The 27,811-nt window shown below is 54.9% G+C and overlaps 4 protein-coding genes across 13 annotated transcripts; 2 read left to right on the top strand and 2 right to left on the bottom strand.

Annotated features, from left to right (window-relative positions):
• Positions 1-21: 21 nt before the first annotated feature.
• TYROBP (transmembrane immune signaling adaptor TYROBP) lies at positions 22-3,087 on the top strand. Of its 3 annotated transcripts, none has more exons than XM_007165171.3 (5): positions 22-135; positions 517-543; positions 704-838; positions 1,019-1,062; positions 2,870-3,087. In XM_007165171.3, exons 1-5 carry the CDS (start codon positions 84-86, stop codon positions 2,927-2,929), a joined length of 318 nt encoding a protein of 105 aa, XP_007165233.1. In that variant the 5' UTR covers positions 22-83; the 3' UTR covers positions 2,930-3,087. The 3 variants fall into 3 exon arrangements, with proteins under 3 accessions (XP_007165233.1, XP_007165232.1, XP_028021094.1); XM_007165170.3 differs by having other exon boundaries at positions 1,016-1,062; XM_028165293.1 differs by having other exon boundaries at positions 704-898; positions 1,016-1,062.
• A 261-nt stretch (positions 3,088-3,348) lies between these two features.
• HCST (hematopoietic cell signal transducer) lies at positions 3,349-4,610 on the bottom strand. The gene is made up of 4 exons (XM_007165169.2): positions 4,568-4,610; positions 4,160-4,183; positions 3,616-3,747; positions 3,349-3,389 (listed from the first exon to the last, which is right to left on the bottom strand). Exons 1-4 carry the CDS (start codon positions 4,608-4,610, stop codon positions 3,349-3,351), a joined length of 240 nt encoding a protein of 79 aa, XP_007165231.1.
• Positions 4,611-6,029: 1,419 nt separating this feature from the next.
• On the top strand, positions 6,030-13,493 carry NFKBID (NFKB inhibitor delta). Of its 3 annotated transcripts, XM_057533382.1 has the most exons (12): positions 6,030-6,113; positions 7,544-7,644; positions 7,841-7,901; positions 8,314-8,513; positions 8,771-8,961; positions 9,043-9,148; positions 9,267-9,413; positions 9,531-9,582; positions 9,676-9,824; positions 11,587-11,703; positions 11,991-12,155; positions 12,882-13,493. In XM_057533382.1, the coding sequence occupies exons 4-12, from the start codon at positions 8,361-8,363 to the stop codon at positions 12,933-12,935; spliced, it is 1,134 nt and encodes a 377-aa protein (XP_057389365.1). In that variant the 5' UTR covers positions 6,030-6,113; positions 7,544-7,644; positions 7,841-7,901; positions 8,314-8,360; the 3' UTR covers positions 12,936-13,493. The 3 variants fall into 3 exon arrangements, with proteins under 3 accessions (XP_057389365.1, XP_007165294.2, XP_057389364.1); XM_007165232.2 differs by lacking the exon at positions 6,030-6,113 and having other exon boundaries at positions 6,393-7,644; positions 8,296-8,513; XM_057533381.1 differs by lacking the exons at positions 6,030-6,113; positions 8,314-8,513 and having other exon boundaries at positions 6,393-7,644.
• Positions 13,494-17,326: 3,833 nt separating this feature from the next.
• Positions 17,327-26,726, bottom strand: APLP1 (amyloid beta precursor like protein 1). Of its 6 annotated transcripts, none has more exons than XM_007165164.2 (17): positions 26,478-26,726; positions 25,429-25,572; positions 24,468-24,600; positions 24,147-24,259; positions 23,782-23,915; positions 23,487-23,671; positions 22,895-23,025; positions 22,444-22,518; positions 21,401-21,559; positions 21,194-21,322; positions 20,164-20,263; positions 19,019-19,126; positions 18,732-18,758; positions 18,471-18,541; positions 18,168-18,230; positions 17,893-18,036; positions 17,327-17,778 (listed from the first exon to the last, which is right to left on the bottom strand). In XM_007165164.2, the coding sequence occupies exons 1-17, from the start codon at positions 26,604-26,606 to the stop codon at positions 17,680-17,682; spliced, it is 1,944 nt and encodes a 647-aa protein (XP_007165226.1). In that variant the 5' UTR covers positions 26,607-26,726; the 3' UTR covers positions 17,327-17,679. The 6 variants fall into 6 exon arrangements, with proteins under 6 accessions (XP_007165226.1, XP_007165227.1, XP_007165229.1 ...); XM_007165165.3 differs by having other exon boundaries at positions 18,732-18,755; XM_007165167.2 differs by lacking the exon at positions 18,168-18,230.
• Between the last annotated feature and the right edge of the window lie 1,085 nt (positions 26,727-27,811).

The raw sequence follows: 27,811 nt of genomic DNA, 5'->3' as shown, positions 1-27,811 counted from the left end.
CAGACTTCCTCCTTTACTTGGTTGGACACTACGCCACATCCCACCCGCCTTGGACTGTGGTGTCCAGCAGCGTCGCCTGCATCATGGGGGGCCTTGGACCCTCCAACAGGCTCCTGTCTCTCCTGACTGTGGGTGGTGAGTTGGGGGCTTTGGCAGCTCCTGGGCTCAGCTCTGGGCAGGGCAGGGAACAGGGCGGAAAGAGAGAACCAAAGGGTGGGGGTTGGTACCGGAGCAGATCCCTGGCGCCCCAAACCCTATGGGTCTCACCCAGAGCCTGCGCCCCCCAAGATCTGGCCTCTGGGAGAAGCAGAAGGAGGGGATTCTGAGGGTGTTGCAACAGGACAAGTCGATGTAGAAGTAACACAGTCCGGTGGCCTTGATGCCGGCCCGCAGGTCCCACCAGATGTGGCTCTCCACCTGAGCCTGCTGCCTGCCAGGACCCACCCTACCCAGCTTCTCTGCCCAACCCCCAGTCATAGTCACGTGTCTCAGTTTACCTTCTTTTTCTCTCCTCAGGTCTCAGCCTCGTTCAGGCCCATACAGGTAGGCCTAGACCTTGCGATCCCCCTCCCTACCTCCCAAAGACCACCCCACCTCTGTCCCTTCCCCAGTCTCTCCACACCACCCACTGATGACTGACGCCACCTCCCAATTCCCAACTCCCACTGGTCTCCTCTGACTCCTGTGCCACTTACATTCCCAGACTGCAACTGCCCCTCGGTGAGCCCCGGCGTGCTGGCGGGGATCGTGCTGGGGGACCTGGCGCTGACCCTCTTCATCGCCCTGGCCGTGTACTCCCTGGGTCGGCTGGTCCCTCGGGGACGAGGACCCACGGAGGGTGAGTGGAGCTGGCCGGGGATGGCCTGGGACCCTCTGAGGACTTGCCTGGCAGGGAGGGGTAAGCTCCCCAGTCACATCCACCCAAAAGGAGGTGATGGAGGGGCGGCTTTTGCAACAAAATGGTCCCAATTCTCACCCCGTCTGTCTCTGAACTCTGCTGTTCCCCACCCCCCAGCAGTGACCCGGAAACAGCACATCACTGAGACAGAGTCACCTTATCAGGTGAGGAAACCAGCTTTTCTTTCTCACACCTCACTCCTGTCCTGAGGGTGTCTTGTCCCAAATACCCCTCCCCCAGCCCCTGCAGAACCTAGACTCTAAAGCCCACTTTCTCAGCAGCTCCTCAGACACTTGAAGACATAGCATCCAAAACTGCTTTCAATGATCAATCACAACCTTATGCTCAGCTTAAAATGCGTGGAGGGGAAATACAGGGATGGTTTGTCTCAGCCAGAAGGCAGGCTCTGAATTGTTCCGGAAAAGCCCAGCCCAGGACAGGCTGATTTCTCAGAGAAGTCCTCATAAGGGCAGAGGATATAATTCAACCCTAGTTTGGTAACTCTAAAGAGAGGAGCTCTGAATTTGTGGGGGAGGGACCCTGCAGCCTTTGAGAAACTGACGAAAGCCAGAGACTCTTCAGAAAAATCCACACAAAAAAATACAAAATTGTGCATATAATCTAGAGGCAGTGCAAGTATCCTTGAAACCCTTCTTAAGAACCACGATGCAAATGTCATCTTTCCATCTCCCACCTCCTGTCAATGCCATTCTTAACCCTTTAGGGGGGTCATGAGCTCCTCTGAGAATCTAATGGAAGCCAAACAGACCCTCTCCAGAAAGATGAGCTCCAGACCGGGCATTTGTATACGATTTCAGGGATTCTATCTGAGGCCTGCATCTTGGGGCCATAGAACCCCACCCCATCCCCATTGTGAACCCCGCTCTGTGAAATCTGTTTTACTTGTCTGCAACCGACTTTGCTTTGCCTCACTTGTGGATAAAAAGTCTCTTTGTAAAGTATAAGAATCTCAAGTTTGGCTCTGTGAGGTCCAGAAGACTGAAGGGGTTTTCCAGTTACTGGGGGAGGTGGGATGCAGTGAAATTTTAGGGCAAAGCCGCAGTTTGTTCATTCCTTTGGTGGAATTTGTTGAGGGTCTATATATGCTAGATGCTGGAGATACAGCAGCAGAGCTTACATCCTAGTTGGGGAGACAGACTTTTTTTTAAAAAATTAATTAATTAATTAATTAATTTTTATCTTTGGCTGCGTTGGGTCTTTGTTGCTGCTTGTGGGCTTTCTCTAGTTGCGGCAAGCGGGGGCTACTCTTTGTTGTGGTGCGCGGGCTTCTCATTGCGGTGGCTTCTCTTGTTGCAGAGCACAGGCTCTAGGCGTGCGGGCTTCAGTAGTTGTGGCACGTGGGCTCAGTAGTTGTGGCTCGCGGGCTCTAGAGTGCAGGCTCAGTAGTTGTGGTACACGGGCTTATTTACTCCGTGGCATGTGGTATCTTCCCGGACCAGGGCTCGAACCCGTGTCCCCTGCACTGGCAGGCGGATTCCTAACCAATGCGGCACCAGGGAAGTCCTGGGGAGACAGACTTGAAGCAGATTAACAAATAAGATCATTTGGGGAGGCAACATGAAGGAAATAAAGTGGGTTGATGTGACAGTGACTTGCGTGTGCGGGGAAGAAACTATAGATGCAGAAATCAAGAAATGCCTCTCTGAGAAAGTGACATGAGCTGAGACTTGAAGGGTGAGAAGGAACTATCCATGGGAATATCTAGGGGACCAGTGTTTCAGGCAGAGTGAACAGCACACACAACGGCCCCTCGGCTGGGGCATAACAATGAGGCAGAGGAGAAAGGGGAACATTGAAGGCACTTGAATAAAATCCAGATCTCTATCATGGCTACAAGGTTGAAGAAGCTGCCAGGGGCCTTGCAGGCCACTGGGAGAAGGCTAGATTTTATTTTCAGTTTATTCGGTGGACTCCCTTCACTGATGGTCCACACCCTGTCCATCCCTTTAGGAGCTCCAAGGCCAGAGGACAGATGTCTACAGCAACCTCAACGCACAGAGGCCATATTAAAAATGAGCCCAAACCAGGGCAGTCAACAACCTGATGCCTGGATCCAATCATTCCTGATGCCTGCCCAGCACTCTATTCCTACTCCCACCAAAATACGGATCCACAGAGTGTCCACAATGAGACGTCAACTTCTCCCCACTACTGCCCCCAAATAAACATGGAGCACACAAACAATGTTGAGTTATTCCCGATCCCTGGGCTGACAGGATGGGGATATGTGGGGTTCTAGGGGGATCAAGGACCCAGAAACAGCTAAATGAGAGGGAGTCTTTGGGGAACCTGGGTTGTCTGAGAAAGAATTAGAACAAGAAGTATTTCAATTGCTTTATTCCAGCCCAAAAGAGGGTTGGATTTCCTGTGCCGCCACACACAATCCAGGATGACAGGGTCAGAAGTCATATGTCACAGTTACTGGGGAGTCACCCCCTGCCAGGCATGTTGATGTAGATTCTGCCATCTTCTGAGTGTGGGGAAGAGAAAGCACGAGGCCTGACCACCCACCTTCCACCCACATCTCCACTTCCTTGGGGACCCCCTGCCTCAGGGGTTTCCTCAGGAGTTCCCCCCAAGCACCGCCCCCAGGGTTTCCCCAGAACCTCGAGGGCTTGCCCGGGGGTGCCCGCCCTGGGGACCCCCTCCCTAGGGACACCATGCCTCTTCAGGCCCAGCTCGGTCCCTGCCCTCACCTTGGGTGGGCCTGCTGCGTGGGCGCACACACACAAACACCACCACCACAATTAGCTGTGACACAACCGCATCTGCGGCCACGAGACCCGCCAGGAGTGGCAGGAAGAGGGGCCCACATCCGGAACAGGAACCTGAAGGGTGGGAGCCAAGACAGAAGGCAGCTGAGGGGGGTTCCAGACACTTGGGCCTGGGCTTTGGGCATATGGGTCAGAGGAAGTCCCTTTGAAGGTGGGTGTCCCAGATTCCCTGGGGAATGAGGGGAGAGGGAGATCCAGAGAGAGGCTGGGGGTTGTCCCAGGGCTCCCAGGACTGTGCTTTGGGCATAGTAAGTACTCCTGAAGACAGGCTGGGGGGTGGCCGAGTCCCTGGGCCTTCAGTTTGGTGATGAGGACAGTGAGATGGGGACCTAGAGAGGGCTGCAGATCCTCTGGGGGCTCTGATTCGGGGATGCAAGGTGAGATCCAGGACCCACAGGCCACACTTTAGGGATGGAAGCAGGACCTGAAGTGGTGCTGCAAAGGGGACAGGGTGTTGATTTCTCACCTGGGGTCATCTGAGCTGCAGCCACTGTGGAAGGAGAGGGAAGGTAGATCAGTGGGGAGAGGTGGTTCTCAAAACAGGGTGCAGGGAAAGGTGATGTCCTGAGAAGTAGCCTCCACTCTGGAGAGATCAAATGAGAAAGAGGGGCCAAATGGGAGGGAAGCACCCAGAGACACAGAGGGAGACAGGAAATCAGAAGTAGAGGCAGAGACCCAGCGGTGAGAAGGGAACGAACAGCAGCCATCCAAACTCAGCTTCCCTCCCCAAAGAACCAGGCCCAGAAGTTTCTCTATGGAAGGGAAAGGGCACTGGGAGAAGGACCCATCCTCAGCACCCCTCCCTTCAGATGCCACCCCAAGCCACTCCTTTCACAAAACTCTGCCTAACACCCCCCATAACCACTGGCTTCACCTGGGAGCAAAAGCAGGAACAGAATGTTGCCTGGAGGAACCATGGTGGGCTGGGGGCTGGAAGAGGTCTGTCAAAGGGCTTTGGTCCAGAGAAGTCCTGAGGAACAATGGGGAGTAGAGAGGCAACAATAGCGGATATCACTCTGCCGGTGGCAAGGCTACCTGCTTCCTGTGTGTGTGTGGGAGGGGGAGAGGTGATGGATCTCTCTGACAGCCTTTAGGGACAAACTAGGGGGAGGGTCAGAGAGATCAGGGAGGCTGCTGTGATCGTCCAGGGGGGACGTGACAGGTAGACCAGGGTGTGGGCACTGGGGAGATCCTGGAAAGATTTTGAAGGTAGAGCCAACAAAACTTGCTGATGGAGTGGATATGTGTATGAGAGAGAGGGGTCCAGGATGACCAAAGCTTCTGGCCTAAGCAACGGAGGAGACGAAGCATCCTTTGACACGATGGAGAAGGAGGGGAAGCAGGCTTAGGGGGGAAAGTGCCAAGGTTTGGGCAAACTGGGTTGGAAATGCCTGATAGATCTCCCTGTGGAGGAGCTGAATGACCACAGCTGCCTCTCTGAGTTCAGGGGATAAGTCTGGTCTGGAGATGTAAATTTGGGGATTGCTGGCTTATGGATGGTATTTAAAGCCATGAGACTGGATGAGATCATCAAGGAAGTGAGTACAGACAGAGGAGGAACACCACCTCCTCCCAACACCAAGAATGGGTGAAGAGGAGGAAACAGCCAGTAAAACGGAAGGAGCAGCAAGTGAGGGAGGAGAACCAGGAGAGCATAGAGTCTTGAGGGCAGGGGAGAAATATGATTTCCATGGTCACCAAGATGGGAACTGAGAATGAGCCTCCCACTGGAATGTCAGTTGGCTTGAGGGTTGGGAATTCCTGCCTGCTTAGTTCACAGCTATACCACAGCACCCAGCAAAGTACCTCCCTTGCAGTAATTATTTTTAATTATGAATGAATAAATGAGAATTGGCCTCTGAAAAAGGTGATGTGTGGAAGGGGGGAAATTTGAGTCCACCTATATCACTCTTACCTACAGACCTTTCTTCCCTCGAGACCAGGGAGTTCAGAACCCCAGCCCCCTTCTCTCTCAGGACCCAATAATACTGGCAGCGTCCCCCCGCCCCTCCGCCAGCGCAGGGCCTGGGAGTCAAGGCCTCCAACACCCCCTTGGACAAAAGTCCAGGTCCCCAGTTCCCTCCTCTTTCAGGGGTCCGCTACCCCAGGCCCCTTCTCCCTCAGACCAAAGACGGGGTTCCCAATCCCTGTTTCCGGGGAGACTTAGGAGTCGGGCTCTTAAAGTCAGCCCCGCCCATTTAGACCCCAAGTTTGCTCGAGCGCAACCCGGGGACTCCCGGGCTTGTGGGCGGGGCCCGTCCCACGACTGGGCGGTGCCAGAACTTCAGTTTAAAAAGTCGCGGGGGGACCCGACGCAAGATCGGGGACCCGGCGGCGGCTCCGCGGGGAAACAGCGAGGCTGGCGCAGCGCCGAGGCCGGGGGCCTGGGGCCCCACAATCCGCACCACGGAATCTCCGAGGTAATGGAGGGGCGGGGAGGTGAGGCACGCTCGGCCCCTAAGAGCGGGGCTGGGGGACGGACTCTTGAGGCTCTGAGGGACGGAGCTAGAGCATCAAGAGTGAGCGGTGAAGCATCAAGCTGAGAGTGAGGGCACCCGGTGTTTGGAGGGGGCGGAGGGTCCAGACTCCTGGGAGGAGCGGCTGGGATTCTGGACTCTTGAGTCCCGGGGTGGGGTGGTGGGGTGGGGTAAAGGACTGTTGATCCTGAATCCTAGGTCCCGGGGGGTGAAAGCGCTGGGAGCCCCGACTCCTGCCTGGGTCCTGGGAGGAGGGGGCTGGCGACCCGGACTCCATGCTGTAGAAAAAGAGGCTGGATCGAGTTTTGGGGGGCGTTGTTTGAAATTAGCCAAGGTCTGGGTGGGCAAGGTCCGGGGCTTGGCCGCAGGGATGCACTCTGGCCGTGACCCTGCCCCACCCTGGGATTTCCCGAGTCGCCACCCGGCCCGGGTCCCCGGGCTGAGCAGGAATTTCCCTTGTGCGGGGATTCCACGAACGCCACGCTTGGCCACGCATCGCGTCTCGGAGCGGGGCACCTGGGCCGCCGGGCCTAGAGGAAGAGGGAGGTGGAAGATTCCCTTGCGTGAGCGCCGTGACGTCAGCGCGTCGCGTCTGGGCTGTTTCCGAGTCCGCCCTCCGGCGCTTAACCCTTGCTATGCTCGAGCGGGGCTCGGAAGGGTGAGGGCTCGGAAGGGTGAGGGCCCAGCCTTCTTGCGTCGTGCGAACAAGGAGTCTGGAAACTGGGATTCCCAGGTCCTAGGGGGGAGTAGGTTGAGGGCCCGGACTCCTGGGTCCTGGGGAAGGGGATGCGAGTCTCCCAGACTCCCGTGAGGTGGGGCTTGGACTTCTGGGTCTGAAGAGGGGGGCGAGGTCTGAACCTTTGGATTCCTAATGAGCTAGGGGGCTACTGACTTCGTGGTTCCTCAGGGAGAGGGGCTGGGGACTCGGATGCCTGGTATCCCGAGGAAGAAGTATCAGGGCAGCTTCTAGGGCAGAGAGATATTGGGAACCTGGATGTGCGTCTCTGGGGAGTGATGCCCGGCGACGCCCCGAATCCCTCAGGACTGGGAGATCTGGGGGTGGGGTGAGGTGGGATTTTTCACGGAAGTGGCAGGCAGAGGGAGGGGGGCTGCAGAGGGCGCCTCCACCTCCTTCCTCAGTTTCCACGACGCTGGTGGAAAGTTGGGTCAGAGGGGGAAGTGCGGAGCAAAAGGAAGGAAACCGCGGAGGCGGCGCCGCACCCGAAATCTTAGATTGGCTTTGGAGTTCTCAGGCGGCATCGGTGTGCCAGTTTTTCCGCGCGGGAGGGCGAAGAGGGCGCTCAGATTCACTCCCCGGCGCACTTGGGTGACTTAAGGACCCCTGATAACTTCCCTCCCTCCTCACCCCGCAGTGAGCCGGAATGAGCGCAGCCACTGCCCATCACAGACGGTGAAGAAGCTCCTAGAAGAACAAAGGCGCCGCCAGCAGCAGCCTGACGCTGGTGGGCTACCGGTGAGGCCCATGAAGCGCTGTAAACTGCAACTCCCATGAGGCCATGTCCTGTTGGGCAAGGACTTGCTGCCTTGCTGGGCCCTCGGGGCTGATGAGAGACGTAGTCCTGACTTAGATGCCCTGTAGGTGGGGAATGGATGCTGAGGAATCTGCCAGATAAATTCACCCTTGTTTCTTTTTGCTTATGCCTCTACAGGGACAGTTCCTGGCTCCCCTGGCCCAGCCGCTGACCCCATCTGTGAATGAGGGTGAAGCTGGTAGGTCTGGAAACTCACCTGGTTCCCTCAGCTCCTAGCCCCAGCTTCCCTCAGGGACTCAAACATCCCAACTCTTAGAACTTTCAGGAACTTAGGAGTTAGGCCCTCATTCTTGCTGAGACCTGCAGAGTAGAACCAGATTCTCTGGAGCCCAGTAGTCTGTGCACATAGTCCTTCAGGGGCCCAGGCTCCCAGCCTGGAATCTAGGCCCTCAACCCCTCAGTGTCCCAGGCATTTAGGTCCCAAAAGTCCAAGCTTCCAGCCCCTTGGTGCCCCAGAAGTACTAGCTTTCAGTACCTTGGGGACTCCAGGCCCTCACACAGGTCCTGTCTGGGCTGTGACTTCCCCTAACTCTGGTAACCAGGCCTGCCCCTGCTCCTCCTCTCACATGCAGGCCATACTCACTTCCCAGCACACCAGGAGACTGTGGGTTCTGGACTTGGCAGCCTGGCACCCCCCATGGGCTTTCCAGACTGGGACCCCAACACGCATGCTGCCTACACGGACAGGCCCTACTCTTACCCTGCTTCTGCTGCTGAAGGTTTCCTGACTCCTGACTTCTACTCACACTCGGACCCAGGGCGGCCGTGTTCATTTCCCCTGGGGATGGAGGTGAGATACAGAATGGGAACTGGGTGCTGAAGGGCTCCTAAGATTTCCAGTTGCCCTTATGTAGCATTCTGAGATGTCTGGGGCTGGGTTAGGATCCCATTCCTCAGATGGGCAAAACTGAGGCCCAAAGGTCCAAGGTCACTTGGCACAGATGGGACGCCCACCCACTCTGCCTGGCGCTCTGTACGTGTATGTGTGTGTGGTAGAAAGAGGGAATTCTCAGCTGACTGGCTCTCCCCATCACCTGTACCCTTCAGGACCCCCTGGATACTCGGCCCTATGCAGAACCTTCCCTGCCACAGGCAGGATCTTGGAGAGGTTCTGGACTCCCTTCAGGACCCCCACAGTTGCCTCCTGTGGTCAACGGACCATCCCTGGACACTGCCCGTGCTCACATGCTGGCTTTGGGGCCACAAAAGCTGCTGGCCCAGGATGAGGAGGGAGACACGTGAGTACAGGGGATGGAATCTGCAGGCTCCCCTGTTCAGCTGGGGTGCTGTGCTCATTGCTGCCTTCCACCTATCCTCAGGCTCCTGCACCTGTTTGCGGCTCGAGGGTTGCGCTGGGCCGCGTACGCCGCAGCTGAGATGCTCCAAGTGTACAGACATCTGGACATTCGTGAGCATAAGGGCAAGGTGAGGACTGAGGGCCTGGACTCCTGGATCTGAGGGCAGAGGGTCTGGAGGCCTGGATTCCTGGTTTTCAGAGGGGAGGGTACTGGAGGCCCAGACTGACCTTTCCTGACTCCTGCAGACCCCTCTTCTGGTGGCTGCTGCTGCCAACCAGCCCCTGATTGTGGAGGATCTACTGAACCTGGGAGCGGAACCCAACACCACTGACCATCAAGGGCGTTCTGTCTTACACGTGGCTGCTACATATGGGCTCCCAAGAGTTCTCTCGGTATGTTCACCTGGCAGGTGGGATGAATGGGATAGACTGATTGCCTAGATCCTGGCTTTCAGGGCTAGGAGGCCTGGGGAGACCCTAATCCAGCTCTCTACGTCCTCCTCCTCCCAGGCTGTGATTAACTCAGGGGTTCGAGTTGACATCGAAGCCAGAGACTTCGAGGGTAAGTCGGGTGGTGGGCAGGGTGGGTGGGGCTGGTGGGGCTGGGTGGGGTCGGTGCTCCAGATGTAGAGTCCTCACTGTCTCTACTCTGCAGGCCTCACCCCTCTCCACACAGCCATCCTGGCCCTCAACGTTGCTATGCACCCACCCGACCTATATCCCCCAGTACTGAGTACCCAGGCCCAAGACAGGCTGGCTTGCGTCAAGATGTTGCTGCACATGGGTGCTGATCATACCAGCCAGGTGAGCTGGGCAGTGGGCAGCTGGCCTCCAGGAGGGCACGTGGGATGGGGGCGCCTGGATATCCAGGGGCTCGAAACAAATGCTGACTTGCCTCTTCCCAGCTGTGTGACCTTGAACATGTGACTTCACTTCTCTGTGTCCCAGTTGTCAACTGGGAATAATACTGATCTTAACTTATATTTACCAAGCACTTACTATTCATCAAACACTAAGTTTCATGGATTAGCTAATTGAATCCTCACAAACACACTTTGATGTGTATACTATTATTACTTTCTGTCTTTCACTAATAAGGAAACTGAGGCTCAAAGACTCAAAAATCTTATACCTTGTGAGTGTCAGAGAGGGGATTTGAGCCCAGGTGGCCTGACCCCAGAATCCAGCTGTGAATACATATAGTCTCCTCCTTCCTGACAGTAGCTCCTTCAAAGGCTGGCTGAGAGAATTAAACATCTACTCATTGTTTTGGATTTTTAAATTTTAGTTTAAGAATTTTGAACATAGGTAAAGTACAGAAAATAGTATAATGAACTCCATGTACCCAACATAAATAACCAGCAACTCATAGCCAGTCCTTTCCCATCCACTTCTCCTGTATTATTTTTAAGCAAATCCCAGCTTACAGTTTTACCCATAAATATTTGTCTTTAGAAGACAAGAACTGTTGTTAACCTCAGTACCTTTATTCCACCTTAAAAAAAATTAACAGTCTCATAATATCAAATATCCTGTGTTCAAATTTTTATTTGACTCTAAAGTGACATACATTTATTTTTTTCATTTAAAAAAGAAAATGAAAAAAAAACTAGGATCCAAATAAAGCCCACACATTGCAGTGATATGTCCTTTTAAGCTCTTAATTTAGAGCTTCCCCTCCTTTAGAGTTTTCTCTTCATAATTTTTTTTGATGAGCCAGCTAGGTTGTTTTGCCCTATATAAACCCACAATCTTTTAAAAAATTGAAGTATAGTTGATTTACAGTGTTGTGTTAGTTTCTGGTGTACAGCAGAGTGATTCAGTTGTACACATATACACATATTCTTTTTCATATTCTTTTCTGTTATGGATTATTACAGGATATTGAATCTAGTTCCCTGTGCTATACAGTAAGACCTTGTTGTTTATCTGTTTTACATGTAGTAGTTTGTATCTGCTAATCCCAAACTCCTAATTTATCCTCCCCCATCCCCTTTCCCCTTTGGTAACCGTAAGTTTATTTTCTATGTCTAAACACAAAATTTTTAATGTTTATTATCATTACAAATTCTTTAAAGGCACATAGTAAAGTTTCATTGTGGAAAATGTCTTTATTTGCTTCCAAATATGAAGAGAACAGTTCGGTATGGAAGTAGATACAGGCTTAGGTAGTCCACTGAGGAAGGCTGCTCAGTTCCCATCCTTATAGATAAAATACAGTCCATGTGGGATGTGGGCGCATTTTACTGTGTTTAATAGAATGTGGGCTGGCCAGGGCGGCTGCTAGTCCGGAGAGCTCCTTTGGGGGAATAGAAAAGAAATCTTTTTCTCAAAGATACTTGGGCTGGAAAATTGTCTTAATAAATGTACCGTTCGGTGATGTGTATGATCTGAATGGCACCCCCTTAAATCTGGTATTCCTGTAGAGTGCACAGCACATACAACTGTATAAGGCACTCCTGGGTGCTTGACAAAGAGAGACAGGGTGTCTAAAGGCGCTTGGGTTCCATGGGTGGAGGCTTGGGTGAGAGGACTGGCCTGACCTCTGCCGTTCCCCTCCTCACAGGAGATCAAGAGCAACAAGACAGTTCTGCACTTGGCTGTGCAGGCTGCCAACCCGACCCTGGTTCAGCTGCTGCTGGCGCTGCCACGGGGAGACCTGCGGGCCTTTGTCAACATGAAGGTAGGGGCCTAGGCTGGAATGTGCAGATTGGGTGAGACGTGGCAGAGAGCGGGCAGTGGGATGTTGGGAGTCCCGCGGGCTGTGGCTGTGGAGGGGCCACTGTGTGGGACGTGGACGGGGCACGTGTAGGGCCTAGAGGGGTGTGTGGAATGTGGCCCTGGAGGGGGCTTCTGGGGGATGTGAGGAGGGACATGTGCGACCTGGGTGTGACGGAATATGAAGCGCACCATCGAGGGCCCAGGCCAGCTGAGCCTGCGTCTTCATCAGGGCCCCCTCACCGTCCCCAGGCCCACGGGAACACAGCCCTCCACATGGCGGCCGCCCTGCCCCCTGGGCCGGCCCAGGAGGCCATTGTGCGGCGCCTGCTGGCAGCTGGGGCGGATCCAACGTTGCGCAACCTGGAGAACGAGCAGCCTGTCCACCTGCTACGGCCCGGGCCGGGCCCCGAGGGGGTGAGCACTGAGCCCACCCCGACTGCAGGGTGCACCCCCGACCCCATCATTCCTGACTGTAGAGGGTGACTTGTAATCTCAGAAGGTGACCTTGACCCTTATCCAACTCTGACTTCAAAATGTGACCTTGAGGGACTTCCCTGGTGGTCCAGCGGTTAAGACTCCACGCTTCCACTGCGAGGGGCATGGGTTCCATCCCTGGTTGGGGAACTTAAGATCTCACATGCCGTGTGGCACGGCCAAAAAAAAAAAAAAAATGACCCTGGACCTCAGTGTTTGCTCCCTTGCCTGATAATGGTGACTCCTCCTGACCTCTGTTTCCACCCTGACCTCAGAGTGTGACCTCTACTTTCAACCCTGAATCCTGACCTCAAGGTGTGACCTTTGATCCCCAAGTATGACCTCCAGCCCCCTGACTTTTAGTCCTGACCTCAGAGTGGGACTTCTGACCCCCAAATGTGACTCTGGCCCCTTGCTTCTCCCCTTTGACTCCCAGTCCTCAATGCCAGTCCCAAGGTGGGAACCCCCGGCCAGCAACACCTTTGCTCGGGATCCTTGATTCATTGTGTGAACGAGCCTTCCTCCCCAGCCCCGCATCTTGACTCAGAACCTCTGACCTTCAAACCCAACTGACCCGACTCACTTCTCTCTGACCCCCAACTTCACAGGGTGTGCTTGTTCTCCTTGCAACCTCTCAAGCTTCTCCCCCTCTTGTCTTGTCCACAGCTCCGGCAGCTACTGAAGAGGAGCCGTGTGGCACCCCCAGGCCTGTCCTCTTAGGACTCAGACCCAGAACCTGGACTGATTTTCCAGTCCCCACCGTCCTGTGGGACAGCCAGCGTATGCTAATGTTGCAAATCCGTGATAATGTATGTGCATAATGTCCTGCCATCGGGGTCTTACATTAAAACCCCAAAATGGCTGTTGGCGGGTAAACAGTCCCCAATATTTGGGGTGGTATGATACCCTTCCCCCACCCACAAGGAGCCCCCTTGATGATTTCTGTGAAATCGAGGCCCCTTGATTGTTTCTGTGAAACACACTGGACCCCCAACCCTTTCCCCACCAGGATCTTTTGGGGTCCAGATGTAACTCCCCATATGGTACTTGGAGTACGCCAAAACAGCTTCCGGTACCATCCTAGTAGAGCTCCTAAGATGACCCCTGACCTCCCCAGGATCCACCCCCTTCAGGTCCTTAACCCTGAGACGTAGGAAGGACTCTCGATTAGAGTCCCCTGGGTCCTACTGCTTTAAGTCAGAACACAACCAGGCCCCTGACCCAGACCTCAGTATTTCTAGTGAATCCCTCCCCTATCTGAAACTCTTGATTAAACTCAGTTTGGACTAGAACCGTTACTGTCTAATCTCTTATCATTGGTGCAGGGAAGTGGCTGAGGAGCCGTGTTTGGGTGAATGTGTCTGGGTGGGGGGTTGTAGCAGACACGGCGGGTGCCAAGTCCATATCCTGTCCCCCTCACCCTGTCAGCACCTGGTGGTCTCACTGCCAGGGCCAGCACGTGACTCTGCCTGTGGGCGTTCTCAGACCACTGGTGCCCGCTTTGCCTTGGGTATGAGTGTGGCAAGGCTTCCATGCCAGGAGGATCATGCCTCTTCCCACTCGAACAGCTCTCAACCAGTGACTGACTGAAGGGAGACGGTATATAAATACTCCAGGTCCCCTGCCTCCGTGGGGATAACTGGCAAGTGTGTGTTCTACACGGGCTCTCAAAGCTCCCCAGTGGAATGAAGCTCCTGTTCTCCACCGTGCTTCTGGCTTGATAACGTACCCTTTCTTGGCAGCTTTCCCTTTTCTGGGTCCCTTCCCGCCTCCCCTATCAATGTTCCCCACCCCTTGCAGGTAATCTTGTCCTCAAATCCTTGCCTCAGCCTCTGCTTCCGTAGAAACCCAAACTAAAGACAGAAGACCTCCACAATGCCCCCTTGTACCTCTGCCCCACAGCCTCTGCTCTGTCCTCCGTCCCAGTCTTGTCGCTCCAGAAAGCCCTCTGACACACGGTAGCCCCCACTGCTTGGAGCCTCTCACGGACAACAAACCAAGCACATTTCAGGGCATGTGCCAGTGTCTCTACCCCAAAACTTAAGGCTTAAAACAACCACCACTTTTTTTGTTTTTTGATAAATTTATTTATTTATTTTTGGTTGCGTAGGGTCTTCGTTGCTGTGCGCAGTCTTTCTCTAGTTGTGGCGAGCGGGGGCTACTCTTCGTTGTGGTGCGCGGGCTTCTTTGCAGTGGCTTCTCTGTTGCGGAGCACGGGCTCCAGGCATGCAAGCTTTCGTAGTTGTGGCACGCGGGCTTCAGTAGTTGTGGCTCGTGGGCTCTAGAGCGCAGGTTCAGTAGTTGTGGCGCACGGGCTTAGTTGCTCCGCGGTCTGTGGGATCTTCCTGGGCCAGGGCTCCAACCCGTGTCCCCTGCATTGCCAGGCGGATTCTTAACCACTGCACCACCAAGGAAGTCCACCACCACTTTTTTTGTTCGTGATTCTGCAATCTGGGCTGGGCTGAGCTGGGCAGTTCTGCTATCTTGCTTTGGTCACACACGTGGCTGCCGTCAGCTGGAGGCCCGATTGGCCTGGACAACAGCACTCACATGTCTGATAGCTCAGCTGAGACGGCTGGAACTTCTGAGAGTGAGCCGAGCATCCCTCTCCCTGTGGTCCCTCCAGGAGGGTAGAACGATCTGATCTCACGCAGTAGCTCCAAGAGGGAATATTCCAAGAGAAAAAACCCCTGCTTGCATCATGCCTGCTGATACCCCACTGGTCAAAGTCAGTCATGTGGCCAAGCCCAGAATCAGTGGGGAGGAAGGTACTGCACTAGAACAAGAATATTGGGAGGTGGAGTTATTGGTGGTGCCAGCACAAGTCTCCCACATCAGCTGCCTCGGACCAGCATGAGTGTGCTCTTCTGTGTGTACTCACGTAGTGGCAGCTGACCCATGAAGAATTCATAATAGTATGTTGTATTTCATTAAATCTAGGAAGAACTTAATTGGAATTCATCTTACAATTATGTGGCATTGTTTAATGTCTGCGTATTTTTCCTTTGTGGTGCATAAAATAATGGTATTTCTTATTTTTGATGGCATCTTAGATTCTGTTGACATATAAGATGTGTGTCCCGACATGTATCAGCACACACACACACACACACACCCCTAACGTGATAACACGTCTCTAGGAAACTTTGCTTTACAAAAAGAAGAATTAAATCGTATTCAATGGGAAAAGAAGAGTGGTTTAGGGGCACAAGAGCATCAAATGAGCAATAGTAAAGTTATTTTTCCTGCTGGAATTTCAAAAAAAACAGTGTGTTTAAACTAATTACTCTAAGTATTGCCATTAGAATGCAAATATTATTAGGGAATCATGCACTGAGCGTATTGAGCAAAATGGCCTTTCATTTCCTATCCCACCTGCTTGGAGCTCCTTACCTATCGTTAGCCTGTTAATCACCCTTGGCTGTGAAAATACAAAGGCAGTTTTCCCCCTGCTTGTGGTGCTAGTTATAGATTTCTACTAGAATGGTCCGAGTATACCTGATGGTAAAGCCAGTATCAGAATGATGTTGCCAACTGGGTTCTTAACAAAGCTGTGGTGTTGTATCCAACTTGCATCATGTAGGCATCTTCCTCCCAATACCTACCACGTCTATATTTAATATACATGACCTATAATTCATGTATATATTATGTAGAGCTCATCACTGTGAGCTCATCGGTCCGTTGGAAGAATTAAAAACACGTGCTCCCTCCCTTAGCCATCTGTCAGAAAATTGTGCTATCCTGATGTTAGAACATGGCACACTACCGCTATCTGCTGGGAAGTGGTGGTAAAAACGCAAATCTACAATGTCTAGGAGATGAATGGTATCACTTGAAATTTTGCAGTGAGCAACCCAAACACCATATGGGACAGCCATGAATTAGTAGGCAGGAGGTTAGCAAAATGGCCTAGAGTACGGGCACTGGAGCCAGGTTTCCTGGGTTGAATTCCTAGCTTCATCCCTTCCTAGGTGGTGACCTTGGGAATGTGATGTAACTTCTCTTTGCCTCCATTTCCTAATCTATAAACGAGGCTAGTCACAGTACCTACTGCATGGGGTAGAAATAATGATTAAGTGTGCCAGTGCGTGAAAGCCCTTGGAGCAGTGCCTGGCACAGGGTGCCACATGAATGTTTGCTGCCATGTCATTTTAGAATTTATCCAACAGGTACTTGCAAAGTGCCAGCCACAATTCTAATGTCCCAACAAATATTACTCCTTTTAATCCTCATAACAACCCTCTTCAGACAGGTAACAGTATCTGTAGAGGGCCAACTCTGACATGTCACAAAATGGGATGCACTTGCAGACATCACATAACCCTCTCTGGGACACACGGTTGGATTGCCACACTCCAAGGGGATTCTTTTTTTTTTTTTTCAAAGCACACAGTGCCACAGGGGCTTTTTTTTTTTTTTTTTTTTTTTTTTATTTTTGGCTGTGTTGGGTCTTTGTTTCTGTGCGAGGGCTTTCTCTAGTTGCGGCAAGCGGGGGCCGCTCTTCATAGCGGTGCGCGGGCCTCTCACTATCGCGGCCTCTCTTGTTGCGGAGCACAGGCTCCAGACACGCAGGCTCAGTAGTTGTGGCTCACGGGCCTAGTTGCTCCGCGGCATGTAGGATCTTCCCAGACCAGGGCTCGAACCCATGTCCCCTGCATTGGCAGGCAGATTCTCAACCACTGCGCCACCAGGGAAGCCCTCCAAGGGGATTCTTATCACCTCCCCCAGAAGGGCTTAAGACTCAAGAATGGGAAGAGCGGTTCAAGATTCCCTGTCCCTCATCGAGTTCACAGGTTGGGGGTGGATGTTGTATGTGACTGTGTATGAGGGCGAGTGGGAGGCAGGGGAAACTTGCTAGAGCCCAGCCTCCTTGGAGTCCAGCCTGGAACCCAGCTGATACAGGCCTAGAAGTGGCTGCCCGTTCAGTACCACGGAAAGCTCCTGGGTGGGAGCCTAGCCTAGATCTCTGGACCCCGCCCCTTCCCAAGGCCCCGCCCAGATTTAAAGATCTCTCCAACAGTTTAAAGAGGTGAAGGAGGTCTGGGTGGGGTTGCACACCAATGTCCAGAGCTGATTACACCCTGATTCCCCCACAGAGACAGAGGATGGCCTGGTGGGGAAGAGGACTTTATTGGGATATTAGTGGGGGACACGTGGGAGGGTGAATTCCAGGGAACAACAGACAGTGGGACCAACTGGTGGTCCCCTTAAGGAACAATACATTAATGTACAAAATAAATTAAAGTGAGGAGGTCCCAAGCGGGGAGGCAGCTGGGAATACCTGGGGATTTCTTAGGGATGGAATTTGGAATTGGACAGGGGAAATAAGAACTTCCAGCCCCCTCACAAAGGGTGTGAAAGGAACTTTTTCAAGACCCCTCCCCCAGGCTGGGAGTTGGGGTTCTGGGGCTCCAGGAAGAGGGAAGGTCTGGGCTCAGCCAGAGGGGTGGAGGGGGCTGGTTCAGGGTCGTTCCTCCAGGAAGCGGTAGGTGGGGTTCTCATAGCCGTGACGCTGCAGCTCACGCAGCTGCTGCTCTTCCAGGGTCAGCATGGGGTCCACCTGCAACAGGGGCAGGGGAGGCGGAGTGGGCCACAGGGACCTGACCGCAGACCTCACAGCCCCTCTACTCCCAGGCTCTGGAAGTCCTCCGCATTCCAGGTCTCTGCCTCTCACCTCCACCACTCCATGGCTGATAGCCCCGTAGGGTTTCTTCCTGCGCAAGAGCAGCATGGAGAGGATGACCAGGGAGCCGCCACCCGCTCCCATGATCAGCAGACCAGACACAGCCTCTCGGGACATGCCTGTTCCAGCTGGTGCCTGCAGGGAGAGGAGGTGGGGCCGGGGTCATCTTGGAGGCTCACCAGGGCCCTGTGCGGCTTTGGGAGTCACAGCCTAGCCACTGACCTCTGACCTCTTCCCCTAAGTACCCAGAATATTCCTCCTCTTACCAGCTCATCTCTCTGAATCTCCGATGAGTGGAAAGGAAAACCCCTTGGAACAGACACATTCACCTGGGGAAGCAGGAGGTGTCAGGGACCCAGAAGTCTGGGCCCCTGCCTCCCCCTCCCCTGGGCCCCAAGAGGGCATCCCGCAGCCCTCTTCTTCCCTAGGACCCTGAAGTCCATGTCCTCAGTCCCTTCTTTCCTCTGAGGCCAAGGAACCCAAACCCCTAGCACCTCCTCCTTCAGACCTAGGAGTCCAGGCCCCCTGGCCCATCCTCCCTCCGGTGCCCGCGGGTCCGACTAACTTACCTTTCGTTCATACTGCTCCAGGGGGGACATCTTCTCTTTCCCAGAGGATGCAGCATCTTGTTCTGTGGACCCTACCCCCCAAATCCTATCTCATTCCTGAGAGTCCAGAATGGTGCTACCCCCGCCTGAAGAGGGGGTCAGAAGGGGCACCAGACTCCATCCCAGGAGGCCTGGGGTTCCCCGTGTACGGGCCCTTTTCCATTCTGGGCTCAAGGACTCAGAGGGATTTGGTGGCTGGGGGCTACTCTGTGAGATACTCACCTTTTGGAAGGGCCATGGGGGTGTCTGCTGGCAGCCAGAGGAGGCAAGACAGGTGGAACAGTGAAGAGAGGAGAGCATCACCAAAGATAGTGTGGGGAAGCCCCCTCCCAGGGGCCGAGGAAGGAGGATCGAGGACCCTACAGAGGCCTCTACAACCTCAGACATTCCTTCCCACCCTCTTCCGCTCACTGTGGTGGCTAAGACACCCCCAGATTTTAGGGGATTAGAATTGAGGTTGGGGGCCTGTACCCCAAAGTCTGGGATTATGTATATTTGGGTTAACTCACCATCCTTGGAATCCAGGGGCTGCAGCCCACCCTTGTCCTCATTGCTGCCCCCCGGGGCAGGGGCTTCCAATTCACTGGGGCCCAGGTGTTCAGAATGGAGGAGTTCCTCTGAGGGGAACATGCAGAAAGGTGGTGAGGTTGTGAGCATGGGGATCCACAAAACAAAAATGGGCGAATGGATGGCATCCTAACAATAGAGTGACTGGGGGGGAGCCATACGTGTGACCTGGGGAAGTGGAGCTGCGTGTTGGAGGATGGAGGTTGAAGTTCAAGAGAACAGCCTCCTTAAAGGCAGGAGAATTAGGGTTTGGCATGGGACATCCAGGAGGAAGTCACGGTAGATCTGGGGGTCACACTTTCTGGTATTCATGCTTTTGTGAAGGCCCTGCAGCTTGAATCTGGACTGGGTTTGTGACTTGCTTTAACCAATAGAAGGTGGGACCAAGTCTTAAGAAGACCTGGCAGTTTCCACTTGCACGGTATGGGGAGCCTGAACCACCATGTAGGAAGTCCAGCTCCCCTGTTGGAGAGACCACGTGGAGGGGCGCCATGGAGAAGAGAGGCCCTGAGCCTACATAGAGAGGAAGAGAGGCTCATTTGTGCCAGAGTCCCAGCCCTTAGCTGACCTGCTAGCCAAATGTAGTGACACGCTTGACTACTGACAAGACCGGCAGAAGAAGCACCCAGCAGAACCCAGAGCAGACGGCAGAATCATGAGCAATGAAAACGGTTGATTTAATACAGCTATAACACCTGGTACATGCTGTCCTATGACCAGAAGATGAAGATTTCCTATCCTCAGTGTGCATTTGAATTACTCAAAGAAGTTGTTAAATGCAAATTTTCCATCCATGTCTCAAAAGATTCTGATTCAATAGGTGTGGAGTGAGGTCCCTAAACTTGCATTTTTAACAAACTTTTCAAGTGATGCTAATGAAGGTCCTTGAAGGACTGTGGACCATTTTTAAAGAAAGACTGGAATAAACCTTGGTTTTCCAAACTCAAAAATAAAAAGAAAGAAAGAAAGAAAGAAAAGAAAAGAAAATGGTTGATTTAAGCCACTAAGTTTTGGAGTTTGTTACACAGGAATAGATAGCTGAAATGGCAGGGGAGTCAAAGGCTGGGGGTCAGGATTGGGCACTCACGGATCTGGGGCCGCAGCTCCTGAGCCAGGCGGGGGTTCTGGTCAAGCAGCCCCAGGCTCTGATTCATCCTTTCCTCGATTACTTGAAGGTGAGTCTGCACCTGTGGGGGAGTGAGTATGAGGGATGAACTGAGCAGTGCAGGCTAGAGATGGGGAAACGGAGGCAGGGTGAAGGAGGAAGGTCAAGAGGGTCCAAGCAAAATTAGCACATACAATGGACAGGAAGTAGGGTACAAGGGCCAGGAACTTGGCCATGGGAGGAAGGAAATTGGAGAAGGAGAAGTGGAATACAATGAAAAGGAAAAGATGTACAGAAGACAGGCTGTGAGAGTCTTGGGAAAGAAAGTAAGGAAGAAGGAAAAGGAGTAGTTGCTAGGAAAGGTGGGGCACAGGAGACAAGGTAAGTATAGGGTACAAGGAATATGGTATAGAAGATGGTAAGTGGGTAGGAGGGGCAGAGAGTAGGGTCTGAGGAATAGGAAGTGAGGCTTGAGGAGGTTCTGAAGAAGGAAGTAGAATTGGAGGGTCATATAGAAATGATGTGGTTCAAGGACAAGACTTGGAGTTCAAGAGCATAGAATGGAGTCTTCTTGGACAGGAAGAGGACATCCAAGAAACAGGAATTAGGATCTGAGGGCACAGAACAAGGGTTCCAGGGAGAACAAGTGGGGTTAGGGAAAAAGGAGAGTTGAGGGACAGGAACAGGGTTCAAGGCACAGGAGGGGGATTCTAGGAAAGGAAGTAAGAATCCAGGGGACAAGAAGTGGGGTCAAGGGACAGAGAGTGGGAATTCAAGAAAGGGGTCAAAGGCACAGGGGTTGGGGAGGCAGCATTCCAGTGTCAGGAAGTAAGGATCTGAGGGACTGGAATGGGTCCCAAGCACAGAACGGGGGGCGGTTCCAGGGATAGGAAGGAGGTTCCAGGGATGGAAAGAGGGTATGAGGGGCAAGAGAAGAGTTTGAGGGATGGGGTCCAAGAGGCCGGGGTCTGAGGGGCAGCTGAGTACTCGGGAGCTGGAAGAGTCTGAGCACCTGGAAGCGCATCTGCTGGGCCTTCTCGGGGTCCACAGCAGCCACGTGCTGGTAGTGCCTCAGCGTGTGCCTTTGCTCCTTCTGCTCTGCTCGCAGGTAGCGCCGCAGGGCCAGCAGGACTCGCTCTGGCTGTGGAAGGGATGAAGGCTGCCCAGGCCTGCCCCAGCCCTTTCCACCCACTGCCCTCTGCCCCCACGGCTCCCGCACCTGAGGCGGATCCCCCTGCAGTGCCGCCAGGAAACCTTCCAAGGCAGCCCGGCGCTGGTCGTTGATAAGGGCGATGACTCGGGTGGCATGCGTCTCCACCAGGCGCTGCCGCTCACCAGACACCTGCTCCTCCAGGGTCTGCAGAATGGACTGGAAGTGCTGGCGAGGGGGTGGGCACAGGGTCAGGAGAGGCGCAGTGGGGTGAAACCTGGGTCAAAGGCAGTCTGGAAAGGTAGGGCTAGAGGGTCAAGTGGCGGCGGAGAGGGAGGCGTGCAGTGGATCCAGGCCCGGGCAGAGTCAACCTGGGGTGGGACTAGATGACAGGAGACTGACTGGTGGAGCTGGGGCTGCAGGGCCAGGTAGAGTGGGGGCAGGGCTAGGCCTGCCGGGAGTCCCGCTGAAGGTGTTCACTACATGGGTGGGAACAATCTAGGAAAAGAGCTGGCCTGTGTTGAGATGAAAGGAGCCAAGTATTGTAGGAAGGGTAGGGCTCAGGCCTGGGCAGGACCCACTGGAGACAGGCTGTAACTAAATAAGACTGAGCTGGGTAGGAGCACGAGTCAAGTAATGGGGCTCAACTGAGTGGGGTCTACACAGGGTAGGGCTGTACTAAAGTGAGGCTGAGAGAGGTAGGTCAGAGATTCATGAGGTTGGGACTGCTGAGGAGGGACTGAGTAAAAGGGAGATTAGAGGGGCAGGATCAGAGTCAGGGAGCAGGGCCGAGCATCAAAGAGAGGCTGAGAAGGACCTGGCTGTGTCTGCAGGGGCCCAGCTTGGGAGAGGCCTCCAGAGCCAGCCCTCAGAGGTTAGGATCAAGTTAAGACAGGGCAAAACATAGCCAGTGGGAAGAGGAGGAAAGCGAAGTCAGGTTGGATGTAGGCCAAGAGGGGCCGAGCTGAGTGTAAGGGTGGGGCCCGGAGAGGCCCATTCAAGTAGGAAGGCGTGAAACTGGATGAGGCCAGACAAAGCCTTAGCCAGGCTGAGACCCAGTGTGCCCCAGGTAGTGGACAGGCCTGAGTAGGACACTCTGGAGGTTGTCCTACCTCATTCAGGGCCTGTCTGTCGGCTTTAGGCAGGTTCTTGGACTGGTTGTCCGCCATGGCCCATTCACGCATCACCTGGGGACAAGTGGAGCTTCAGGATCCTAGAATCCACCCTGCTCTACCCAGTGAGTCTCCCCCTGCCCCTATCCTTCTTCAGAGTCTCCAGATCCCTTAAGTCTCCCTGCCTCTTGGATTCCCAAGAGAGAGGATTCAGAAGGAATTTAAAGTGGAAGAGGACCATGCATCAGAGTTTCCATAGAATCTGGTGGCATCTCAGTGGGATTCTAGGTGGGTCAGAGATCCCTGGTCATCTTAGGGGTGGTGTTGAGGACTGGGGGGTTAATGGGACTTTGGGACTCTTTAGAGGTAGTCTCAATGTGTCCCTGAGGAATTTCCTGGTATTTAGGGAGCTCTGTGTCATGGGGGATCCTGGGGCCCCCAGCACCATCACCTCGTTAATCTGACGCATCCTGCGCTCCTCCAGATCCATCTTGGCCCGCAGGAACCCCTCATGCTCGCTGATTTCTCCAGGCATGCCAAAGTACACGTCCACACCATCTGTGGGCCTCGGGGTGGGAGTCACTGCAAGGCCAGGAACCAGGGAGTCAGCCAGAAGCCCAGCTCCAGGTCTCCTTCCCTTCCCAGAGAACTGCATTTCCTAGAGCGCTCTGGAGACCCTCATGTGTTCACTTCAGCCATAGCTGCTGCCTGGCATCATGCGAAATGTGGTTCTGAACTGGGCCTGTTCTTGTAAAGCTTAGGAATCCATTACACTATCCTCCAAGCTTTCCCCCCAATAATCCTTCAGACCTACCAAATGACTCCTCCACTTCCGGGTACCTCCAAACCACCCTCCCCCTTTTCATTCCTCACAGGCTGCCCCTTCCACCTCTACTTTATTCAAAGCCATTCCCATCCCTCCCATTTCCCCAAACAGGGCTTCTCCCCAACAGGTCCCTCCCAAAGAAGCCCCTATACCAAGGCTCCCTTAAATCATCTTCCCCCCAGGGTGGAGGGGGCTGGGGGTTCAGAGCCTGCCTCACCTTTGCTGACCCCTGCAGGGGTATGGGAGCTTGAGGGTGGGACTCTTTCCTCCTCTTCTTCCTCTTCAGCCCGTGGGGGCTCCACAAAGTAATCATCTACTGGCTGTAGGAAGGATTCCTCCTCTTCCTCATCCTCACCCCCCTCAACTCTGCCCCCGGGAGGCCACGACCGAGTGGAAGGATCACTGAGGGAGCAGAAGACCCAAGGCAATAAGAACCTGGGCCCAGGCCCCCAGGCTTCCATCTCCTGCCTCAGGAGCCTTGGGTTGGGCATGGAGGCTTCCCTCCCACTCACCCAACTGCTGTCCCAGACGGGTTGGGGGTCACTGGAGGGGGGCAGCACACATACTCCACACCTCGGAACCGATCCGCGCCACAGGGCAAAAGCATGCCCGAGCCATGCAGGATGAGGCCCTGGGAGCTGCAGGCCTGCGGGAAGAGTGGGCCCAGATGCCAGGACTGTGGGGTAACAGAGGGTAGAGGGGGAGCCTGGATGCCTGGGTCTTGGGGGCTGATGGGGCTGGGAGCCTAGATTCCTGATTCTGTCCCATTGGGAAGAGAGGGCTGAGGCCCAGACTCTTGGGTTCTGGAGGAGGATGGTGTTAGAGGACTGGACCCCTGGGTTCTGGGGGGGTGAGGACTAGTGGGCTGGGTCCTGACCTCCTGTGCCTCCTGACGCCTCCGGGTTGAACTCTCGCACTGGTCCATGCGCTCCTGGTGCAAGAACCGGCAGCCTTCAGGCACCAGCAGGGCCTCGCTCACAAATTCACCCTCTGGCAAATGGGGGGCATCGATGTGAGACACTGCCACAGCCACTAGCCCTACCCTCCTCAGAATCCAGATCTCTTATCCTCATAGGCTTTTCTGTCCCACTCTGGACCCAGGCATCCAGCTCCCTAATGTGAGCCTGAAACCAGGGCCAGAATCTCACCCCTCGGAGACCCCCCTCCTTCCGTTCCCCTCCCCCAGCCTGTGACTCACCCAGGCAGCGGAAAGGCACAACCTGGTGGTGGGGGTGGGCACAGCGGCCACCCCGGGCATCCCCGCACCATTGCTCCATGGGGATGGCCTGCGTTGCCTGTTCCACACGTGCAATCTGCAGCTCCGGGTACATCTGGGGGCACCGGGTGGGGGTGATCAACCCACGGCCCCGCCTGCGCTTCTGCACTGGCCATGTCCCTTTTCAAGTCTCTAGTATTCATAAGGACCTCTCCTCCCTAGGCCCTGCTTCTCTGTAGAACAGGTCTTAGATATCTAAGCCCCTCAAGCCCATTGGCCACGCCCCCTAGTACCTCTCCCTTAAGCCACGCCATCCTTAGGCTCCGCCCCTTTGCCTGTCCAGTTTCTTTACGAAGGTCCCTCCATTGCCCAAAAACTCAATCCCTCTAAGCCCACCTCTCTTGTAGTCGCCTCTGCCCCTTCCCCCTATCAGGTTTATCTCCCCATAGATTCCTCCCTTCGTTAAGCCTCGGCTCTCTCTCTGGCCTCTCAGTAAGTATGCCTTCTCTTTGTGTTAGACCTGCTTTCATAGCCACGCCTCCTAGCTTTCCACTCTCCCATTGGGTTCCACCCCGTTCCCAGTCACGCCGGTCCAAAAGTCTTTTTGTCTTAGCCCCGCGTCTCCTTTGGTCATGCCCACCTACACCTGCTTTTTAAGGAGTCCACCACATTAGTGCTAAACTCCGTCTCTTCACTGGACACTTTCCTCAGCGGACCGTCTTTGCACGGTTCTTCCCCTTTCCTGACCTAGTTTTCAAAAACAGGTCCTGTCCTATCCTAACTTCACCTCTTTGTTGGCCACGTCCCCTAGTTTCCCATGCCTTCTTGGATCCCTCATCTCCCTGGACCTTGCCTTTGCACGACTAGCTTCTCACGCGCGACCCGGCCCCAAGTTGGATCCCCTTTCTTGCTGGCCACGCCTCTCCCTGTAGGTCCCGCCTACCTGTCTGCAGTACTCCAGCACGCGTTGCGGGTCCCGGAGACAGCGTCGTGAGAGCTGTGGGTCTGGTTCCCAGCGGCCGGTACGCAGGTCCCGGTGAAGGGTTGGGCGCCCGCATAGTCCAGCCACCTGAGCAGACCCTGGGGCCTGGGGGTGGGGACGGAGGGGTCAGCGAGGGCACGGGGGACGCAGGCATGTGAATCCCCTTGTCCTTTGCTCCCTAGGACCCAGATATTCACACCCCCAGCACCAGCCCCCTCCACCAAGCACCGCGCACCGCCTCCATAGAGGTTCGGTTCCCCGGGAAACAGCTCCCACAGGGCGGGGGCGCCCCAGCTCTGCCGTTGCTATGGCGACCCGGGTCCCCCGGGATTCTCGCGGCCTTGTTGCCGCGGAGACAGGCTCCGCCCTCACCCCAGCTCAGCCGCACTAGAGCTGAAAGGGTTAAACTTGAATGGCGGGGGAGGAGGTCAGAACCCAGGCGTTCTGGCCCCTCCTCCCTCCATCCCTAGCTCATGCTAGCATTCTCGGGTGCAAAGACCACAAGGCCTGGCTTCAGGGCCCTGCAGGCCTGGACACCAAGTCCTTGAGGGATGTAGAGCTACATCCTGGGTTGGGGGGCGGTGGCTGGAGGCCTAGACTTCTGGGTCCTAGGAGCCTTGCGGGAGGCCTCATATGGGTCCAGAGGATGCAGGGGGCCCGGATTCTTGGCTGTAGGTGCCTTGCTGCCTGGTGGGTCCTGTTCAGGTGGGAAGGGTCTGGGGCTGAGTCACCTAGGTCGAGAGGGTCTGAGGGGGCTGGACTTCTGGGACCAGGGGCTCTGGAAAAGCCAGTTCCTACGCTGGGGGCTGGAGGGGACTGGGACGACAGATGATGAGGGAGATGGGGCCTGGACTTACGGTTTTCTGAATGCCTAGTGCAGTTAGCGGCGCCGGGCAGGCCAGCCACCTAGCTGGAAAGACTGCGCTTTCTGCTCTGGACCTGTCCGCATCGGGGTCCAGAGGCCCGGTCCCGCCCCTTCCCCCATCCCCTTGGACCCGGCCGGGCCTCACCTCGGCAGCGCTGGGACTCCCACCGGCCAGGCTCCCGACGGCGAGCTGCGCGCGCAGAAGCAGCAGCAATAGTGGCAGCAACAGCGGCAGCGGGCCCAGACCGCGAGCGGCGGGGCTGGCGGGTCCCATGTCCCGGCCCTCGCGCCCTCACGTCCCCAGCACTTCCGCCCGGCCCGGCCCGGCCCCAGCGGTGACAGGAGCTCCCAGCGCCACGGCCGCCGCCGCCTCCTCCTCCCACCGCCCCCAGGCTGCGCCGGCGCCGCCAGCCCCGCCCCGCGCTGGCCCCGCCTTCCTGGCCAGGACAATAGCGTGGCAGCTCTGCGCACAGTGGAGAAGCTTGGAAACCCCGGGTGGGAGCCTGCGCCAGGCCTCCGCCGCCTTGAGATTCCAGGCGTCCCACCCCATGCACGGCCTAGCCAGGAGTCTGGGTCCCGGGCTTCGTGGTTGTGGATTTTGAGTTCTCCCTCAAGACTCTCACCACCAGTTTTCCCCTCCCTCGGACCCAGATAGTCACAAATCATCTCCCTTCTCTTCTAGGGATGCAAGCATTGGAGAGCGGCCCCCACCCCCAAATCCTCTCTTGAGGTCCCAGGAATACAGGCCTCCAAAGTTTCCCCAATCAAGAACATAGCACTTGAGACCCAGTCCCCTTCCCCCTCAGATCCAGGAGTCTGGGTCCCAGGTACCTTCTCTCTCAGGACCAGAGACCAAGCCCTCAGCCCTTTCTCCCTAAGACCCACGAGTCCAGGCCTTCTGCTCTGCTTCCCAGGACCCCCAGTCATCTAGACCTTTAACTCCTAGATCAAGGATTCATGAACCAAAGCCCCCAGAACCTTTCTTTGAGGATGAGCTGAGTCAGGTAGCCAGCACCTCAAGATAAGAGTTGACCCCCATCCTTGCTGTAAGGATCAGGGCATTTCTATTTTCCCACCCCTAGCCTCTCCTTTGCCCCCTCCCCTTCAGGGCTTACTTCTTTGTCTCCTCAAAATGCAGTGTAGAATTGTCTTCCCCAAGCTGACTAGGGCAGTCCTGTCATGTGTGTGCATCTGTGCATGTATGTTTGTGTAGATGTATCTTAAAAGAGCCTAGAGTGCTCAATGGGTAGCAAAGGGCTGGGGGGTGGCTCATGGTTTTTTCTACAGGCACTTCATAGTCTAGGGTAAGAAGAAGGGCCTTGGGGCAGCTTCGATGGACCCCTTCTTTGATAGACAGTAATAATGCCAGGAGAATCTCTAAGACATTCACTTTGCAACTTTTTTTATTAAACATAAATATTCTCATTCTCAGATTCCAACACCACCCCCTCACCCCCCCCCCCAACCCCACAAAAGCTC

The sequence above is a fragment of the Balaenoptera acutorostrata genome, chromosome 19 (genome assembly GCF_949987535.1).
Source record: "Balaenoptera acutorostrata chromosome 19, mBalAcu1.1, whole genome shotgun sequence".
Classification (NCBI taxonomy): Eukaryota; Metazoa; Chordata; class Mammalia; order Artiodactyla; family Balaenopteridae; genus Balaenoptera; species Balaenoptera acutorostrata.
The sequence above is the reverse complement of the archived record's forward strand: the minus strand, read 5'-3'. Positions and strand labels throughout refer to the sequence as shown.